This window comes from Ascaphus truei, chromosome 7, assembly GCF_040206685.1.
Source record: "Ascaphus truei isolate aAscTru1 chromosome 7, aAscTru1.hap1, whole genome shotgun sequence".
NCBI lineage: Eukaryota > Metazoa > Chordata > Amphibia > Anura > Ascaphidae > Ascaphus > Ascaphus truei.
This window is the reverse complement of record NC_134489.1, coordinates 76,491,171-76,512,758: the sequence shown is the minus strand read 5'-3', so window position 1 is coordinate 76,512,758 and position 21,588 is coordinate 76,491,171. Positions and strand designations below refer to the sequence as shown.

Genomic DNA, 21,588 nt, shown 5'->3' with positions numbered 1-21,588 from the left:
CAAAACAAAATCATAAAAACAAAACCTATTCCACAGTAGGGAGGCTAACTAGACATGACAGTCTAACTATCTGACTGACTAGCTAGGCTTCTTCCAGTCCAAATACTACAAACTATATAGTACAAGGAAGATATTGTCCTTAACTGTGGTGCTGGGAATCCATCCCAGGAGTCGCCAGGAAATCCCTCTGGAACTGTTGACACCTTCAGACAGGACAGTGCTGCTCCCTCAGCAGGGTTGTGGCTCAGGTTCCTGGGTGTGGATTTCAGGCGGTCCCAGCTAGCCATGCATCCAGCAGGCCTGGGGAATGTACCAAGTAGTGTCCTTCCTGGTTGGGAAAAGTCTCCCAGTTTTGGCAGCATTCTGGCTGCCTTTAAACCCCATTGCAATCAGGAGTTAAGTATACTTAACTAGGTACAGCTGCAGAAGAGTTTAACCTCCCGCATGCTGGAAAAGTATGCATACTGCAATCCTTCTCCAACCTACATAGACAGTGACTGTCTGTATACATACACGTTTGTATAAAAACCATGGATATATTCACTCGGGTACCTCAAAAGATCACAAAACTATAGATACTATGTTAACTAATCATACCTTCACACATCATACAGCGGTAAACTTTTTTTTTTTTTTTTTCAAAATTGGAAAATATAAATGAAATATATGAATTAAAAATAAAATAACGAAGAATTGATTTGAAAGGCAGCCATTTAGTGAACCCTTGGAAGCAGGATTTTGCTGATCGATTACGGGAGAATTAATCAACCGGCAGCTTAGGTAATTGGTTTTCAATAAAGGTAATCAAAGGCTGCATATACTAAAACAAAAAAGATCATTTTTTTAACTGCTTGTACTGCCTTTTTAAGTGGGAGTAGTCTTAAGCAATTTGTGATTGATTGATTGCTCGTATAGAGTTATTGCAGTCAGCAGGGTTGTACAAAGTCTTTGTTTCAATATATCCATTTTCTATATACATTTCTAGATCTAAAAATTCTGTTTTCTCTGTACAATTATGAAATAAAAATTGTTCTTGTTTTGAATTGATGTACTCTGTAAACATTCTCAAAGACTGGTCATCACGTGTCCAAATAAATATAATATCATGAATACATGTAATGTCAGAGTATCAGGTTTCTACCAAGGATGATCTCGCCAAATGTATCGATCTTCCCATTCCTCCATAAACAGGTTAGCATACCTAGGCACAAAGCTGGTACCCATGCCTGTTCCTCATGATTAAATATAAAACAGTGCCTGGAACCAAAAGTCAACCCCCTGTCGGTGGGAGATGCGGTAGGAAGAAATGGAAATCCGTTCCTCTGCAGGTGGGCGGGGCCCTGAGATACAGCAGGAAGGACAGAGGGGAAATCCCTTCCTCTGCAGAGCCTCTGTAGGTGGGCGGAGTCTCAAGTAGGGCAGCTGGAGCTGCAGCCTGAGAGACAGGCTGGGAAAGGTGAGAGGGAGGGGAAGGATTCAATCACAGGGTTAAAAACAAACATGAAAGGGAAGAAGACTGAAAAAAGACAGAGAGAAAATGAAGTACAAGAGAGAAATACATAAGAGGGAAAAGAAAGACAAGGCAAAGGGAGTCGGAGAGGGAGAGGTGGAGAGAGACATGGGGGGGGGGAGGAAAAGAGAAAAAGATGCTGGGTAAAGAAACCTCAGGTTGTTAGAGCGGATGACGGGAAAATATATGGGGGTTTAAATAAAGAGAATGGCATGTGTGAGAAAAGAAGAAAAAAAGACATGAGGGGGAAATAAGATAAATACATGAGGGGAGAACAGAGAGAATGAAATGAGCAGTGTAAGAGGATCGAGTTGGTGGGGGAGGGGGGGAGAGCAGAGAGACATGCTGGGGGAAGGGAGAGATGAGAGCGAGGATCAGGGACAGGATGGGGGGAGAGAGAAAAATCAGAATTAATATTAATTGGGCCCTGAATTGTTTTTTGCCCGGGGGCCCGCGCATGTCTAGCTATGCCACTGATTTCAGATTTAAGTAAAATAAATTAAAAAATGTCAATCTCTTTCCTTATCGGGATCTTTATCTCGGAAGTAGTATACTGCTGTACAGCCTTGTTTGTGATCTATTCGAGAACAGAGCGGTGTGAGCGATCACGTCACCGGATATCATCTGAGTTGCCATTTCATAATGTTTACATTATTTAATACTTCAGCTGTGTGCCTGAAAGCAGCAGTCCAATCTGTGTTTTTTTTTTTTTTAATTTAATTTTTCCCCCTTTAAATATGTGCTCAATGATGCGTAATTAGCTAAGTTACCAATCGATCTGTTCTCCTGTGGTTGATCGGCGAAGATTCAGCTTGGGGGTTCACTAAATGGCTGTCGGGGCAGCAGAAAAGGACCAAACATGCTCAAGTTCTGTGGGGAAGATCATGTGACTAGGCAGTCACTCTATACAATTGGTGCACTGCTAGAGAGGCAGGGCTCAAAAAGTGGTGTGCTAGAGCCTGTTTCAGAAGAGGAAAGGGATATGACTTTGTAAATGGTTGCTATAGAAATAAAAAAAAAATGCTAAAAGTATTTTCTCATAGTACTGAACTGATTTTATTAAACAAATAACACAAGTGGGATATTGCTTGGTCTGCGGCTTTAAATAAGATTTCAGTTCTTTGACATATTTGTGTTGTTAGAAGTCTATATGCTATGATAAATTTAAGGTCAGCCTTGTGGTCTTTATCTGCCGACAGCTTTTATATCTGTCACTCATTAGTCTATCTCTTGTCGCATCATTGTTTATTGTAATATGCATTTGTCATATCAGTTTGAAATATGTAATGCAGCCCTGTTTTGATTTATTATATTATGCATGACATCCCGAAATTAGTCAAGTAACTGAATTGTGAAATGTATTGGTAATTTAATGACAATTCATAATTTAAGTTTTTCTTGCATTTAACTTTAAGCCTGAGTCCCCGCTGACGCTGAGCGAGTGGCTTTTGGCGCGGTTACATATATAATGTTCCGGTTCAAGCGATGTGCGTGCACACGCTCCGCGCTTTTGTAAATAACATTTTTAAACTTTCCCGCTTGCTCAGGTAGCCCGCAATTGCGCCTCCACAAGTTGCAGGACACCCGGCGCTCATGCTCTAAGCATGAGTGCGCTCAGTGCCAGCGGGGACTCAGCCTTAAGCAGAAATCCATGCTGCTTGCCTTTTTGTTATTTTTTATTACTTCCCCAGTTTTTCTCTCCTTTGTCGGCTTTTCTTTCTTAATCTTCAGAGTTCCGGCGTTCTCCCCCGTAAGGGTCTTTCCTACAAGAGTATGGGTGCTTTTTAGTATTTCAGGTACCCTGTCTGGTCTTTGGCCAGCTGGGATTCCCTGTATTTGTCTTTCTAGATGTAAAAGGAGACCTTGCCCTTTAATAAAAGGGTTTAAACATCCCCATACAATGTCATGATTTCCCTGTGTAAATCTTAAGCCTAAAATATATGCCGCTATGATTACGCTAGTTTTATTTACGTGGCTTAATGTTTCAGCTAGGGAGGTATTTCATTTAACCATAAGACTATATCTTTGTGGTGCGCAGGCAAATGTCCGATTGTTGCCTTAATATTGCGCATCGGTATGCGACCTGTGTTTAAGCAGGCATAGGCGCTACCCCCACTGCGCCTCTCATACCTAGCAATACAATTATTATTTCTTGCATTAATTTCTTCTGATGCATTTTGTCGCTCTTGTTGAACAGTCGCTACTGCTGCTCTCAATTCATGTTGTGTAACTGGTGTGTATAAGTGTGAGCGACGCGAACCCCACCGAGTCAAAGCATTAATCAGACCATGTCTGTGTATTCCTGGGGCTATATCTGGTTCTTCTCCTAAAATCACAATAGCCTCATCAAAGCTTACATTAATTATAGTGTGTGCTAGAGGATCGTATGGTTGATGGTCATATCTGTAGACGGGCGGGTCTCTATTTACATTGTCCGTCAGTCAGACTTACATTTATATAGGAATACCTCGCACCTACAATCCACGGACAAAATTGAGTTTCTTTACACAATTATTTCATCATCATGCAATTCTCTTTGATGCTGATTTCTCATTAATGTTACAAGGTTTGCAACACTTGCAAAATCCTTGTCAGCCATGATATATGAAATTGGACCTTCTCAATACAGCTCAACCCCCTTATAACGCTGTGCTTGGGGTCCAAAGAATCACATTGTGTTATAAGCGGATCGCGTTAGAAATAATGTACAATTGTATGCATTGTACAATAAAGTATTTAAGATACCAATAATCGTGTTGTAAAGTTTTCATAAATACAAAAATTGGCAGCCACGCTTGCATTGCGTTATAAGCGGATTCGCGTTGTAACAGATCGCGTTATAACGGGGTTGAACTGTATATAAATGAGGTATTTTGTAAACATGTATCTTAAAATATGGGTAATATATAGATATAGATATTCTATATATCTATTTACATTTATAAAATTTTCGGGCAACACACATTGGGCGCCAATTGTAATGGGGGTCACACCTTTTGGCCCAGAATACCGTCTTGTAGCAGGATAATGTCCTTACGCAAAATAAAAAGCATGCTATTACAAACTCGTGTGTGTTGTAAAGGCCTTACATCCTTATTAGGATATTGTAAGTACAATCAATAATACTAATAAGGAAGTCTGAGAATAATATAAAGTAATATCTCTGATTTATTGCATACACCAATAATCAGTAACAAAAGAATAATAAACAGATAATATCGATAATAACAAATCCATAATAAGCAGAGTAAAATGATCAGTTATATGCTTGCTTATACATACCTCCAAATGGGTTACCAAGGCCAGTCTAACTAATGTATCTCTCTGTGTCCCTGTATCTATTCTCTTCTGCCTGTCATTCTTATACACGGACTTATATTTTGTCTGTATACGTCATCTGTTTCTAAGCAGAATATGTACATTTTCTGGTTTTAGACAAAAACCTTGGCCTGCATATTACCTTGGTACTCTGTACAGTACTTTCCCGTGTGGATAATCCGAGGGCATCCTGTACAGTAGCTCAGAGCTGTTTCCTGCTTACCTACAAACGCCGCTAATAAGTACTTTTGCAGTTTCTCACCTCTGGTAGCTGAAGCTACAAAAACACCATACAAAATAGGCTTACAAAATTAGGTTACAGTGTATCATATATCCTGGCTAAAATATGTCAGGTCAATATGCACTGTACTAAATAGGTATTTGCAACCTAATGAAGTATATATATATATATATATATATATATATAGTGGTTGACAAATCACCAAAAAATCTACTCGCCACACAAAAAAATCTACTCGCCACCTTGTACCAAACGTGTGCTGCTTGGGCCAATATTTACTCGCCCGGGGGTTAAATCCACTCGCCCGGGGCGAGCAAATGTATAGGTTTGTCGAACACTATATATATATATATATATATATATATATATATAATGTCGACAAATCACCAAAAAATCTACTGGCCGAACAAAAAAATCTACTCGCCACCTAGTACCACATGTGTGCTGCTTGGGCCAATAGGAGCTCGCCACGATGTTAAATCCACTCGCCCGGGGCGGAAGTAATCTCTCGTTTTCAAGTATGTCCTGGATACAGAGATATGATGACATAAATGAACAGAGGCTATAGATTTTATTTAAAGACATTTCATGGACATTTGGAGATGATTATATCTTATGTAACAGTTACAAGATAAAAAGTCTTGACTCAGACCGGTGTCGCCTTTGAGTGTCACTGGTAGATTGTTCCAGACGTAGGGTGCACGATAACAGAGGAGTGACCGAATTATTTGTTGAACCTTGGGACCGTGAACAGTCTTTATTTGGGGTCAGATCTCAGGTTATAAAGAGCTGCGTGTAGTAGGGGTAAGGAGCTTGTTCAGATAGGCAATTAGCTTGCCCACAAAGAATATACCTTGTACCTGGACTCGAGTGATAGCACAACTAGACCTGAACTCGCCTTTAGCTCCAGTGACCCTCGCGGTTCCCGAACCCTGAATAGATTTGTCCATAACATGGCTGTGGGGTCAACCGAAAGTTACGTCAGAAGATGACGTTGCGACTTTGTATTTCTGACTCTTCAAATATTCTTGTAGTTCTTTTGTCAGAGACAGCAAATGCGCTCTGGTAACTCCTTAACTCGGGTAAGGTTAAATAAAAATAATAAACAAACAAAAAAAACCTTGAGCGAACGTTTTGGTGACCCGCTAACCCCTCTGTCCCAGTTCCTGAGAGATTTATTGGTAGTGAAGGTACCAGCACTTCCCGGGTCTTGAATCTTCCGTGGATGGTGTTGCGGTTTCCTATGGTCCCATGTGACGCGGTAGATTCAAACCGCCTTTGTATTTACCCTGGAGGTGACCGAAATATACTTTTACTGTACTATGTTAACGGGCATTAACTTGAATGGTAGTTAACGCAGGGCTGCCTTGCGATATGCTGCATAAGTTTGGGGAATCTCCCCTTAAAAGAAATGTCATTGTATTATCAGACCTCTTGCACTATTTAACATTTTAACACCTTTACTAAAGTTACCAAAGCCACTTGGTTTTTGAATTTTGAAAATTGGCAACCAGAAAAAAAATGGTATTGAAAAGCAATATTTAGAAATGTGTACCCTTTTTCCAAATAATGTCTTGAACAGAATCGCCTGAGAGTGATGTTGCCATGGAGATAGCTGCATCAGAACGGCAAGTGTCAGAACCAGTATACGACTGTGTTATTTGTGGACAAAGTGGCCCTTCTACAGACGATCGACCTACAGGACTGGTCGTGTTACTGCAAGCATCTTCTGGTAAGATGTGAAGCTGCAGCCTAAACATTTCAATATATTAATGCACAATAGCCAGATGTGGGAGTATGCAATGGTCTAGTAATACAGCTGTCATACACTTATCTCTCCTTAGTTCATAAGCAATAGTGCCTTACAAAACAACTATTTTTGTTTCCCTTGGAATACCAAAACAATATTTTACAAACCATAGTAGAGACGCGTGGAAATGTCCAAGTAAAGTTGATGACTCCTCCATAATGTAATATTTCACAGTACGTTTGTGTGGGAGATTAGATGCAAAAGGTACATAAAAACACATGCACATATTGATGCTGTAGGTAAGGAGATGGCTTCTTGGCCTTTCTTAAAATAATAGTGTACATGGCTCAAAATGGGTTAGAACAGGGGTGCTCAGCTCAGTCCTAAATACTGCCAACAGGTCAGGTTTTCAGGATATCCCAGCTTCAGCACGGATGGCTTCATCAGAGGCTCATTCAAAGACTGAGCTTCTTATTGAGCCATCTGTGCTGAAGCAGGGATTGAGCCATCTGTGCTGAAGCAGGAATATCCTAAAAACCTGACCTGTGGGGGGGGGGGGGGGGGGGGCTTGAGCACTGGATTTGAGCATGCCTGGGTTAGATGACGACGAGGTTGTGAGGGAGAGGGAGAGGCAGGTGTTTAGGACATGACCTGACTCGCTGCCTTGAGCCCTGCTGATGTAATCAGACTTTTAGTTAGAACTGGGTGATGGATGTTGTTGGTAGTGACATTAGAGCAAAGTGTGGAGGTAAAGGAGGGTTGTAATCTTTAAAGATTTAGTGGCAAGGACAAAACTGGTCATGTGGAGAAAGATCCAATCAGAGAGGACAGTCCCCAGCCAAAGTCTTAGATGTATGTATGTATGTATATCTTTATTTATATAGCGCCAAAAGTGTACTCCGTGCTTCACAAAGAATACAGTGCAGGGAATTCTAATAATACAATAAGCGCAGCAAAATCAGACAATGGGAAAGGAAATCCCGATGAGATTACAATCTAAGTGGTATGCTGGAAGACTTGCAGAGACAGTAGGTGAGGGAATAAGTGCTGTAGATGGCAGTGCTTGGCCACAATGGTTGGTAGCAGTAACTGTGTGTGTGTGGGGGACAGTAGCCATTAGTATAGGCTATTGGGATGCTTGATTTGTGAGGTACGTTTTAAGGTTAGTCAGTATTAAATCAGATAGGTTAACACCATTAGCAGAGGAAGAGGTGGCAGGGAGGCGTGGGTGAGAGCAGGTGTATATATGGCTGGGTCCAGGATTAGGAGAGAGAACCCCAGCAGCAGGAAGGAGTAGATAGAGGGTGTGAATAGAGGATTTGTGAGGGTGTTTTTTTGTTGAGGGGTAAAGAAGTTGTTGGGAAAGAGGTGTATAAATAAGTGTGCAGTGTATGGGCACAAGCATAGGTGGAGGGGAGGAGAGATGAAGAAATAAGGATAGGAGGAGAGTGGAGAAGTTGGAGAGAACAGAAATGTTTAAAAAGGAGTGAGGAAACAGTAAACAGAAAAAGCAATAGGGAGGGCATAGTGAGATGCAGGAGGAGAGACTTCCAAGGTATTGGAGGATAGGAAGAGGGAAGATCTAAAAAGGTATTGAGTAGAGTGATTATATTTGCAGAATTATACAAATTAGGTAGCACTATTTTCTTTATACATTTTCCCATGAAATTATCAAAAAAATAAGACTATGCAATTGTGTAATGCGGTGAAGCTGTGTTCCCCATACTGGTGAAGATTTTACTCCCATTAATTCAATTGGAGCGGATTGGTTCTCCAGCACTGGGAAGACATCTTCATAGCGTATTGAATAGGGAGTCAAGGGTACTATTGTGTAATAGAGCAAGGAGCAGACAGCTGTTGACTTGATGACCAAGTGTGGTCATTAGCATTCACTTTAAAATATCCCTCTCTGAGAGAATGAGGTGACACAGAGGCAGGAGATAAAAATGTTGCTGATTTTAAAATTGCTTTCCAACCATAACAGGTGCAAGGTGAGGAGAGGTGCTGGTAAATTTGTAGCTTTAGCACCGGGACTTGCAGTCCAAAATTAATGTGCAGCTGCTGCACCTACAGATTTGTGCAGTGGTTTATCTGGAGCAATAGCCAGATGATAGGGCCCCATCATTTGCTGTGTTATATTGCTTCTCTTTGTAGTTCTGGGGCATCGGCGTAAGAGCGGTGATCTTAAGAAACTTCCTACCACTGAAGAAGAGCAAATCTACCAGGAGGGTTCATGTGCAGCAGCTCATGATGTCAAACTGTCCATATTACAGCGCTACTTTAAGGATGTAAGTACTGTACTCCTTTGTCTTCTCTTGAAAAAAGACCTTGTTTTTTCACATCTGTGTCTCTGGCAATAACAAGAATCCTAATTTGGTGATTCGGTCTTCTAATTTGCCTTTCAAAGTAACTACAATTCTTAAGTCATCATGGGTTTCATTTGTGATTGTTCTGTTCTTTGTTGTTTGAGCACCTATGTGACATGCTGAATAAAAGGCCATTTGCTATTTATATCCATATGTTTTATTGCAAAGGATCTCACGATTTTTAGTTTTCGGTTATAATCCATCACTGGGTTGAACATACAGTACCTAGAGGTGAGTTTAGATTTATGGGCATTCTGAACAATCAGTCTTTGAATTGTGGTACGTGGTTAAAAGGAGATTTGTACAACATCTGCCATGGATTTGAAGATTGCAGCTCAGCAAACTTGTGTAAACAAGCAAGACATGTAATAGGTTTATTAGAGAAAACTAAATCTATTCAGGAATGTGCGCTCTGCATTTTGACCTATGACCAGGTTTAGTTATTTACATTTTTTTTAAACGGAAGGTGGTCTGTCAAAAATGAATGTTTGCAATTCTATGAATATGTGTTCTAATCCTTGCGCACAGCGGGAAAAAACAAAGAAACCGCATTAATGGAATAGTGAGGCGATATTATGAATATTGACTCATTAAAGGTAGGCTAAGCCCGTTTCAAATTTTGGTCTCATTAAAAAAAAATGGATATAAAATGACAAATTGAGTAAAAAAAAAAAAAAAAAACCTGTGTTTTTGTTTATTTTTGTTTGCATATGGAAAATTTAGCTGACGCACATTGCCAAAATTTTCAGTAAATGCGTTTTGTAGTAGAGATGTTTGGCTCGTGTAGTAAACATTATTTTCCATTTTTTAAAAGGATAGTCATATTTATTGTCTTCTTATACTGTTTCTGTTGATAGTTGGAAACAGGCCTGAAATCACACACACATTCCATTTTTGTCTATTTGCTCTCCGATAACTTGGGCAATCTTTTAATAGTTAAGGAGTGGCCAACTCCAGTCAAGAGCCACCAACCGGTCAAGTTTTAAGGATATCCCTGCTTCAGCACAGGTGGCTCAGTTAATGACTGAGTCACTGATTGAGCCACCGGTGCTGAAGCGGGGATATACTTAAAACCTGACCTGTTGGTGACTCTTGATGACTGGAGCTGGCCACTCCTGTAATAGTTTAATTGAGCCTCCTGTCTCAGGAAAACACATTGTTTGTGCCTAGGATGTATTTGTGTGTATGTGACAATTGTAGTTGCTTGAGTATGTAGTAATAGACCTGTTAACTGAGCAAATGGGCTTCTGATGCAAATATATCAGACGGCACAGGCCATATTTGCAAAAACCACTGATAAGCTACAGACTAGTGTTGGACCGGGTCCTACATTTTTTTTAAAACGGGTATCCGGAGGATTTGGCACCTTGTACCCGGTCTGGTACCCGGCTACCCGGTTTTTCACTTACCTGGGGGTGGATGAAACTTTACCTGGGATGGAGGAAGCCCGCGGCGACATCTGAACAGGTAAGCAAAGGTGGGGGGGAGGGGGGGAGGGGCAGCATCAGCGGTCAGTGTGGAGCCCGCGCGGGAGCTGCAGGACTCCATACTGCACTGTGAGCGGGGACCATGTGACCGGAGCAGGAGAAGAAGCTTTCCTATTGGAGAACCGGCTGTCCCAGCTCACAGTGCAGTATGGAGTCCTGCAGCTCCCGCGCGGGCTCCACACTGACGCTGATGCTGCCCCACCGCCCCCGCACCTCTGCTTACCTGTTCAGATGTCTGCGCGGGCTTCCAGCAGGTAAGTGAGAGATACTTTTCAACTACCCTGACATTACCCAGATACCCGGTGGCGGGTCCACTTTCCAGCTGCCGGGTCCGGGTAATTTCCGGGTAGCTGAAAAGCCACCGGGTCGTACCCGGTACATCACTACTACAGACATCTTCATCTAGATGTTTGAATCTATACAATTTATAGACTGGTATACTATAGAAAGTAAAACTCTAGCTCTGTTAACATTTCTGAGAGTGCATTTGAATATGCTGCATACGAACGTTCCGAATATACTGTACTTCCTTCCCCAAAAGATGACAATTGAGAAAATATAACGCAAAGCCCCCCTGTCCCATTGAGATGGTATGAGTGATTTTATTGCAAGTTGAGAACGATCATTTTCATGTGTGTACAGATATGAATGTGTAACACACACACACACACCGGACAAGTACACCAAAAATCGGCAAAAAAGTCATTTATTGGCCCAACGTTTTGGCTACCCTCTGGATCCTTTTTCAAGAGCTCCAATAAAAAAAAAAGTACAGTATCTTCTAGGTAACACCCTCTCCAGCAGTATTGATTATTCCAGTTAAGCGTGTGCTCCAATCCCTTCCCACAGGTATATTTTTTTTAATCTAATAAGGGGACCTGAATGTCTGCTGGTTTAAAGTTGCTTTACCTTACCAGCCATGACTTTGTGGGTTGGAAAGCCTGCCCATATGGTAGTGGTTAATCATTGGAGTTGGGCAGGAAGTGTGTGTGTGTGTGTGTGTGTGTGTGTGTGTGTGTGTGTGTGTGTGTGCGTGTGTTTGTGTGTGTGTGCGCTATTGCTTTGTTCCTTAAAGACTGTAAACTTTATACGTATTAAAATGAATTATGATATCAAAGACTGCACCGTCATACTTAGGACTAGTTTCTAAATCTAAACTTGCTGTCACATGAGTACTGTACTTTAAATGTTATGCTTACAGCAGAGAAACAATGTGTGGGGACAAATCTTCTAGCACAAAATGAGTGTCAGGATGACAGAGGTGTCTCTACCCTCTGTTTAAACATACTAAGGAAATTGACTATCCGGTATGTGTTTCTTTTTACAAATTAAAGGTTGGCATACCTGTCGACTCTTGTTAGGGAGATAAAATCAGAATAAATCCTATAGCCGGTGCTGCTTCTTGAATTCTGATTAAATGTTCTTCCACTGTGTTCTTGTTCATTTCTTCCGATAGTAACCTAACACTGATTGGAAGTAAACCAAAAAACATTCCACATTTCTGCAATGGAGACAGAGATGGGGCCAACCTCCCACAGCTAGTCTGATATGCAAACAGTTGTAAACTGCTTCCATGCTGTTACAATGTGATTTGCGCTAGCTGGTTTCTAAACCGTCTGGGAGTGTCAACTATTTATTTATTATAACGGGGCAGTCCCATAATGTAGGTAAAAAACTAAACAATTAAAACCATTTCAAGAAGTAATTTCCTCCCTTACAATTACTCAGTCACTCTTGAAGTGAAACATTTACTCGGTTTGCTGTGTTATTTTATTTTTCACTTGGTCCTATACAAGTCTAATCTTCTAATTATCCCTTTCCTCTGTCACTATGGTTGACGAAAGCAGCGTAGTTAGTCTACGGATAGCCACAAAGTGAATACTAGTGGATTAAGAATTTGCTTGTATACATTTAGGCGTTTGCAACAAAAAGATTTGTGGTAAATATAGTAAAGACCTTTCGCAGCATTTAGTTGCTATGGAAACGTATGTTTAAAACATGTAGAAATTATATAAGGGGGTGTTTTTTTTGTGGTGCCCATCTCTTGCATTTAAGAGCCATTTGAATTCTCACTTCCAGACCTCATAAAGTGACGAGTACTATATGTGTGCATTGGGTAAATGCAGGAGTGGCCAACTCCAGTGCTCAAGGGCCCAGAACCGGTCAAGTTTTAAGGATATCCCTGCTTCAGCACAGGTGGCTCAATCTGAGGCTCAGGCTTTGACTGAGCCACCTGTGCTGAAGCAGGGATATCGTTAAAACCTGACCTGTTGGGGACTGGAGTTGGCCACTCTTGGGTAAATGATTTCATTGTAAACCTTCTGAACTGGCACCATGAAGGTGTGGTCCCTCAAGGTTTTAGGGAGATGCAGGAATGCACAATAGTCTAATATGGTCAAAACAATAATTGCTCCATCAAAAGGCTTTTAAAATCTGCGTCACAAGTCATCAAACTTAGAAAAACAGCCGAATGTGATCACCAAGAAGACCCAACATTCACTAGCAATTCTTAGATTCATTATAGCCACCTTCTAACAGTGCCTCTTGTGTTTTCTTCCTTAGAGTTCCTGTCTCCAGTCCATTTCTATAGGCTGGGAAGGTGGTGTCTATGTGCAAACCTGTGGCCACACCTTACATATAGACTGCCATAAGTCCTATATGGAATCATTAAGGGTAAGTACTAAATCATAAACGTGAAGTTATTATACAATGCACAAATATAAAGGATGCTGCACTTGTAAATCAGAATAACGATGAGTGCTTCACTGTTTGACAGACTTTCGATTTTCTGTAAACAAAGACCATACTTGTTTTACCCATGAATGCCCACCTTCTATAAAATGTATAATTAGACAGCTTATTCATTGTATCTGTGCAAACAGCACTATTGTGATTAATAACTGCGGTAGTGGGTGTGGCGTGAACTATGACTTGGAAACTATGGTTCCCTGCCATAGTGCCCCGATCGGCACTATTGAAGTTTACTAAATAACTCCCTATGTATGTTAACCTAAAATCAAATGGTTGAACCCCCTTTTTTTTCTCTTCTCTCGTATCTGTAATTTAAGAAAATGTTACATTTATCAAGGATGAGTTATCGAGAATAAATGTTTTTGTTAGTATTCCATAGGAGTAGTGCAACTATTACTTTTATCTTGTTCAATATAGAATAAATAAAGGGATTTGTTTATCCAGCATTTCATCTCGGCACAGTATGTTTATACATTTGTAGGCAGATATCAACTTGTAATGCTTTGATATGCAGCCGGATTGCAGCGGAGGGAAATCGCTAAATGTTATGAATGATTGATAGATTTACATAATGTATTAACCGAACAGTGTGTGTTGAATAACTATATTCCATTTGTTTGTAAAGATTGCATATTTCAATATAATATTTACATTTGTTTATATTGCTAATATTACTTTATATACATCATCTTTAGAATGACCAAGTTCTCCAGGGGTTTTCGGTTGACAAAGGAGAATTCACGTGCCCTCTGTGCAGGCAGTTTGCAAACAGCGTCCTTCCTTGTTTTCCTGGAAACAATGTGGAAAAAGGCCCCTGGCAGAATCGTGGTCACAGTAGCAAAAGCATGCAAGATCTCATCAAAGAGGTGGAGGAGCTCCAAGAGCAGCTGGGAACTTTCCCAGTAAGCATTAGTGTAAGACTAAAAGATCCTCATGTCATTCCATACTTCCAAATGTTCACTTTTTGATCCTCCACATAACATTTTTTGAAAACTACTGTGCAATAGGATGCAAATGTATCCATGCATTGGGTTGTATGCTTATGCCTGCAAATTGACATCTGCTTCAACTACAGTATATGCAAATATCTGACGCAGCAGTTTTCTGGAAATACCTGTCAACTTTGGTTACTAGAACATAAAGGAAATACATCTTCACACAATTAAGAGGCGGCGTGTTACGTGGATTAACTAGAGGCGACTTTTGGAAAATGTTTCCCACTGAACTGTGTATTTATAACCATTGTTAAGTATGCATTCAAGTATCATTATAACCAAAATATAAAAATGCTGATTATTTAGTTGGGAAGATCTACCTTTATGTTGCACATGCATGCAGACTTCATCTGCCCACAAATTGTATGATTGCTTTTCTGTTTATTCCAATCCCAGTGCAATGAGTTTTAGATCTGATGCATTGACTTCCCTTTGTCAATATTTCTCCTCTGTTGCCTCTCTTGAAGAGTTTCAGCTCCCTGTTTTGATCATTAAAGCGCTAGTTCCAACTCCCATTCCTTACATTTTCAATTATGTTACTTTACATTTACACTTATTCAGGGTAATTGTTACACATTTAATTGCTATGCTGGTATGAGGCGATCATTAATTACTTGACAATTAATTGAATTTCGTGGAACACAGATACAGCTAAACCCCGTTATAACGCGGGTCTCGGGGTCCACCCCGAGACCACCGCGTTACTAACGGGGTCGCGAGAAAAAAAAATGGCCTCCGCGCTTTAGCGCATATTCATCCCGCGGGACAGGAGATGGGAGCGGGCATGTCCCTCCGCTCCCCGCTTCCCCCTGTCACCGCGGGACAGGCCGCGGGGCAGGAGATGGGAGCGGGGATGTCCCTCCTGTCCCCGCTTCCCCCTGTCACCGCGGGACAGGCCGCGGGGCAGGAGATGGGAGCGGGGATGTCCCTCCTGTCCCCGCTTCCCCCTGTCACCGCGGGAACTGGCAGGCAACATCCACTCCTCACGAGCCGCACGGCGCATGCGCATGCGCACGGCGAACGTGAGGGGTGCCTGCATAAGTGTGCTGCTTTTGGAGACAGGTAAGCAGTCTCCGGAAGACCGCTAACCCCCCCCCCCCCCGCCGCAGCACAGGGCCCTCGCGTGTGTGTAAGTGTCTGTGAGTGTGTGTAAGTGTCTGAGTGTGTGTGTGTAAGTAAGTGTAAGAGCCGGAGTGGGAGGTTTGACAGGGAGGGGGGGCGTGGCTTGAGCGGAGGGACCCGCTACTCTCCCCCCCCCTCCCTCCACGGACTGCAGGAGGGAGCTGCTACTCTCCCCCCCCCCCCCTCCCTCCACGGACTCGGGCTGGAGCACTCATACATACACACACACACACACACACAGGCACTCACGCACTCATACACACACACGCGCGCACACACATGCAGGCACTCACGCACTCACACACACACACAGACAGGCACTCGCACTCACACACACAGACCGCTAACCCCCCCCCCCCCCCCCGCCGCAGTACAGGGCCCGCCGTAGCCGCAGTGCAGCGCAGGGCCCCGCCACCCCCCCAACCCCCACAGCACAATGACTTCCCACCCCCTTAACTTTGTGAAACAAAAGTCACAAGACAGGCAAAATACATCTGTTAAAGTGCAGTTGTCTGTTTATTTCTATATAATAATTGTGTGCAGTGTGCAGTGTGTGTGCAGTGTGTCAGTGTGTGCAGTGTGAGCAATGAGCAGTGTGTGTGCAGTATGTGTGCAGTGTGTCAGTGTGTGCAGTGTGAGCAATGAGCAGTGTGTGTGCAGTGTGTGCAGTGTGAGCAATGAGCAGTGTGTGTGCAGTGTGTCAGTGTGTGCAGTGTGAGCAATGAGCAGTGTGTGTGCAGTGTGTGTGCAGTGTGTCAGTGTGTGCAGTGTCAGCAATGAGCAGTGTGTGTGCAGTGTGCAGTGTGTGTGCAGTGTGTCCAATGAGCAGTGTGAGCAATGAGCAGTGTGTGTGCAGTGTGCAGTGTGTGTGCAGTGTGTCCAATGAGCAGTGTGTGTGCAGTGTGCAGTGTGTGTGCAGTGTGTCCAATGAGCAGTGTGTGTGCAGTGTCAGTGTGTGCAGTGTGAGCAATGAGCAGTGTGTGTGCAGTGTGCAGTGTGTGCAGTGTGAGCAATGAGCAGTGTGCAGTGTGCGTGCAGTGTGTGTGCAGTGTGTGCAGTGTGAGCAATGAGCAGTGTGTGTGCAGTGTGCAGTGTGTCAGTGTGAGCAATGTGCAGTGTGTGTGCAGTGTGCAGTGTGTCAGTGTGAGCAATGAGCAGTGTGTGTGCAGTGTGCAGTGTGTGTGCAGTGTGTGTGCAGTGTGGCAGTGTGAGCAATGAGCAGTGAGTGTGTGCAGTGTGCAAAAAAAAAATTTCAATGTTTTTTTTTTTTTTTTTTTAAAAACGGGAGCCACGGGAAAACCGCGTTATAACCGAATCGCGGTATAACGAGGCGCGTTATAACGGGGTTTAGCTGTATATGAAATTCCTTTTTTTTCTGCATCTGGTGACTGGTTTAATGGCATTTTGTAGCCAATGTGTGATTAATATTAAATACTCTGCACGAGTTTTATGTTTAACCGTTATTAATGCAGGACTGCTCTTATTAGTAGGCTTTGATATTGGCATAGCTTACTGGCTTGCCCCTTGCCCCAACTGCATAATACCAATATTGCCAGGTAGCTTCTCCAACAGTTTGTAACTCGATTCTGGCAGAGGACCACATGTATTGCTACTAAATGGGGGGGGGGAGGTCTTGAGGACTGGTGTCGTGAGCCCCTGCTTTGTGTTCCTCAAAATGTAATTTGTGCAAGGGGTTCTGGGTAATAACACAGGTTTCCCATTCATCTTATCTGTGCCACTGGCCATTTCAGTGAAGCTGGATCATATATTTACGTCATATATTTTTTTTGCTTTTAGTCCGAAACAAATTTAAGCAAAGAAATGGAGGCAGTGATGAAAGATATTAAAAGCACCACACAGAAGAAGTACACTGATTACAGCAAGACTCCCGCCTCCCCTGACAATGATTTTCTCTTCATGTATTCTGTGGCTAGGTAAGTACCTACTATCACTTTACCAAATATTTGTTATCTTTATTTTTTGTAATAAATATGAATTTCTCGTTTGACTTGCACCGCATTTGATGGAAAAGAATATTCACAATGACAGGAAATCGGAATTATTTGAATACTTGCGATTTTTCATCTTGAATGTCCACTGTTGTTGGAACACATGGACCTATAATTAATGCATTTCCTCGTCTTCCCATAAATTAATTTTGTATTGTTCTGTACTCTGGGTGAAATGTGTGTTTGCTGCAACCAAACAATATCCATAATAGGGAAATCATAACCGGATCATTTAGCATGCCGTTTCGGTGCTACTGTATGTTGTGGAAATTACTTTTTGCTAGGTTTGTTTTCATTCTAGTGTGCTAAATGCGTTGGTATTAGCAGTGCAATGTAGGAACACACTCCTGGTATTATATCAACATTTATATATTTTAAAGCGCCAATCTCCTGCAGGTAATGCAACCCCTCCCCCTTCCTGCCTCAAAAAGCCCCCACTATAGCCCCACTATTTTGAAACCCACCCCTCCCTTTTTTTTTTTTTTGTACAGGATGGGGAATCAAGGGGTCCCCCCCACCCCTCCAGGGCTTGAACTGTGCTGTTTTCAGAGACATCTTGGTTCCCAAGATAATTAGTGGTAAATTTATTGACATTCATTCCGGGTTTCTCCCAGGGATTTGAATGTTTGTGCGGTTTCCTATTGGCTTGTGGAACCACTAGATTAGAAAGGCTATTTTGTTTCCCCGGAAGGGGCAACCACACGGGTAACTTAACTGATAAGTAACCGGGCAAACGGGATACCCGAAGTTAAAAATACAGTGGTTCATCTCCAGGATAAAAATAATTTGGGGGGGAGAGGAGGTTAAAAAAAAAAGTGATGCTTCCATTACTGATTTAAGATGTAAGATCACACACAGTAATGCAGATAAAGTGACTATATTGTACATGAATGTGCTTAGTTACAGTAGGATATATCTACATGTATTACTTAGCCGAATGCTCTCCTACTGTCTCTGTACGTTCTTCCTACCTACCAATTAGACTGTAAGCTCTTCGGAGCAGGGACTCCTCTTCCGAAATGTTACTTTTATGTCTGAAGCACTTATTCCCGTGATCTGTTGTTTGTATTATTTGTTATTTATATGCTTGTCACGTGTATTACTACTATGAAGCGCTATGTACATTAATGGCGCTATATAAATAAAGACATGCATACAAATACCATTGTTACAGTCTTGTCAGTGTTTAAAACCAGTTTGTATTGCGAAATCCGATTTTCAAGTCTCATAAAGTCAGATTGAAGTATGTGTCCAAGGTCAGAGAGGCTATGGCTGTGTGTATATAAGATTGTGTCCTCTGCATACATGTGTATTGAGGCTCCCTTACAAGCTGTAGGAAGATCATTAATGAACGCGGAGAAGAGAAGGGGCCCCAGAACATAGCCTTGCGGGACACCACAGGTGATATCCAAGTGGTTGGAGTTTGAGCCTGAGAGACACATGTTGGGATCTACCTGATAGGTAGGAATGAAACCAGTTTAAAGCAGGCTTCCCTGTTCCAGAGCACTGGAGTTTGTTTAGCAAGATAACATGATCAACAGTATGAAAAGCCTTTGCAAAATCTAGGAATATTGCACCAATTGTAATATTTCCATTCCACACTGGATCCTTGCACTCCCCCCTGTTGTGCTACTGCTATGTTTAGTATTATTTAAGTGGATTAATTTTCAGGAGTGTCCCAGAGTGAACTGCATTGACCTAAAATGTGCCAGAATATTATTTACAATTGATTATTTTGGTGTAATAAAGATAAATAACTGGTTTGATTTGTATCCCTTTCTCTGGTGACTTTTTTGTTGTTTTATAAGTAAATTTAGCTGTTTTTTTTTTAAGATCTGCAATATTTTACAAAATCCTAATATTTTATTTAAAATTAAACTTCCTCATAAACTAATATTATTTGCATGTATGCTTCTATTAAGCTCCGGGTCTTATTGTCTCTGGAGACCTCTTTTAAACAAGTGGTTTGTAATCATGGTGTTTCATTGTGGGTGGCACAAGACACAACAAGAATATTAAATATGCTCAACCTGCATCATAAGAGAATGGAGTGTTAATGGGAAATTATAGCTTCTATATGCCCGAGGCATTGAAATGTGGAATTAAAACAGAAATAATTGTACTATTTTTGTACTGTTAATGGTGCCTAACAACTTCTGAATCTATCGCACTGCTCTCTGCATTTCTGCCTAGCAGCTGATAAATATTTTGTCAATTAACTTATTCTATACGAGAAAAGCTTGCAGATCCCTCTGATGCTTATCTTCTGGAAACAGGGTTCTCGTGTGTGTGTGTCGCCATTGGAAAAACAAAATGACAAATGGTCACATCTCTATGAGCCATGGTAACCTGATAAATGGGTGTATCAATCACAGTGGTTGCATATGAAACAAGTACAGTAGTATATTGACAGGCTGCCTATCACATATTCCATATTTGAACCCTTCCTCGGGCCAGTGCGCAAAATCAGATAGACAATCATATGTAAAGGAAGTGCCTTCGTATGTACTTTCAAATCTATTTGTTATCCCTGGTACACCAGCATATTTTTAAAAACCACTATGAAATAAGATGCAGGTTTATCTATGCACTTATGCATGCAAGTAAATGTATAGACACACACAAACACTGTGTGTGTGTGTGTGTGTGTGTGTGTGTGTGTTGTGTGTGTGATAATATATATATATATATATATTATGTGTATATTATGTGTGTATGTGTGTATATATATATATATATTTGTGTGTGTGTGACGTGCAAAACGATAGTGAAATATGTATGTTTTATTAGCTATGATGAGCTAACACACTTCTGTCCACATGCATAACATCCTCTGCTTGTAGAAGTTGTGTGAGCTTTGCAAATCGCCTGAGGAGTGGAAAATTCCCGTCAGACAGATGCCCTTATCGGCAGAAACCAGATGGAGTTCTGAGCAGGAACATTATCAATTTTAAATTGCCTTTTTCTGAGGAGTAGAGGGGATTAAAATATTTCTTCAGAAATGGCTGGCATTAGCTGCAAAAAAAAGAAGTGAAGTTAATACATTGTAGATTTCTTTCTTTAGAAACCAGTAAAAATAACTGTAAAGAATTTGCAGTACTTTGCTGTATTCAAGATTTTAATGTTTATGACCTAATGAAAGTTTTCTTTAAACAGTAATTCCCTTTGATATATTTTTTAAAGGTAAAGTGATGTCACCAGGAATGTTGATGGATCATTTTGCTTCCTCAATCGGTAGTAGTTTTTGTTCTGGACAAAACAAGCTTTGTTTTATAAGCAAAGAAACATTGTACAGGATTGATTAAAAGGAGTGTTCTTCATAATAACATGAGGAGATATGTACTAAGTGTTTGAAATGGGTATTATGTTGTTGAGTTGCTGCTAAGAGCATTCATTTTATGTTGTACTAAGTTGCACGAATGTACCCAATTTCATCCTCTTGTGCTAGTGGGTGATTTGTGGAGCAGTGAGTGGGGAAACTACTCAGGAATACTATAATGGGTATGTATTAAAGTTTGTGAATGTGCAGTTCTCTACAAGCAAGAGATGTACAGTACTCCTAAATTGGTAGGAAGTGTATTCTCTAACGACTGTTTGAGTCTTGACCACAAACGGAGCTTTCTCACGGTATAATGGAAAGCTTTCTTTTTGTGTTAGACTTGTAGCATAGGCCCCTGATTTCTGCCTTTCCACTTCTACACCTTTCTGAAATGTTGGTTGGGTTTCTCCCATATTGAAGGATGTATCTTGCTGCTAGATATTTTAATTAGCGATTAACACCGGTGGAGAGTTATAACCCTAGACAACTATGGATTATATTGTTTCTCAGCAATACTGGTTATTTTTGGGAGTGCTCGACAATTTTTTTTGTTTCATACTTCAATTGCCGTTCTTGGGTCATTTAAATCCACCAGGTCTGAAGTCACATGAACCTCTTTGCTCAAAAGATCAGTATCAGACTTAAGAAACTCAATTACCAAGATTTATACCTTTGCCTCCAGAATAAATTGCCACACTTCGGTCCATAATGTGAACCAAC

The 21,588-nt window shown here is 41.3% G+C and overlaps 1 protein-coding gene across 7 annotated transcripts in view; it reads left to right on the top strand.

The window, feature by feature from the left end:
* Positions 1-21,588, top strand: part of UBR3 (ubiquitin protein ligase E3 component n-recognin 3) — a 148,191-nt gene that overhangs the window by 84,686 nt on the left and 41,917 nt on the right. For 5 of the 7 annotated variants that reach the window (XM_075609107.1, XM_075609109.1, XM_075609113.1 and 2 more), the window contains 5 exons: positions 6,652-6,801; positions 8,974-9,107; positions 13,235-13,345; positions 14,119-14,337; positions 17,338-17,474. In XM_075609107.1, coding sequence (XP_075465222.1) covers positions 6,652-6,801; positions 8,974-9,107; positions 13,235-13,345; positions 14,119-14,337; positions 17,338-17,474 — 751 coding nt within the window. The remainder of the gene's footprint in view (positions 1-6,651; positions 6,802-8,973; positions 9,108-13,234; positions 13,346-14,118; positions 14,338-17,337; positions 17,475-21,588) is intronic. The other 2 variants (XM_075609108.1, XM_075609111.1) reach the window with 1 other exon arrangement.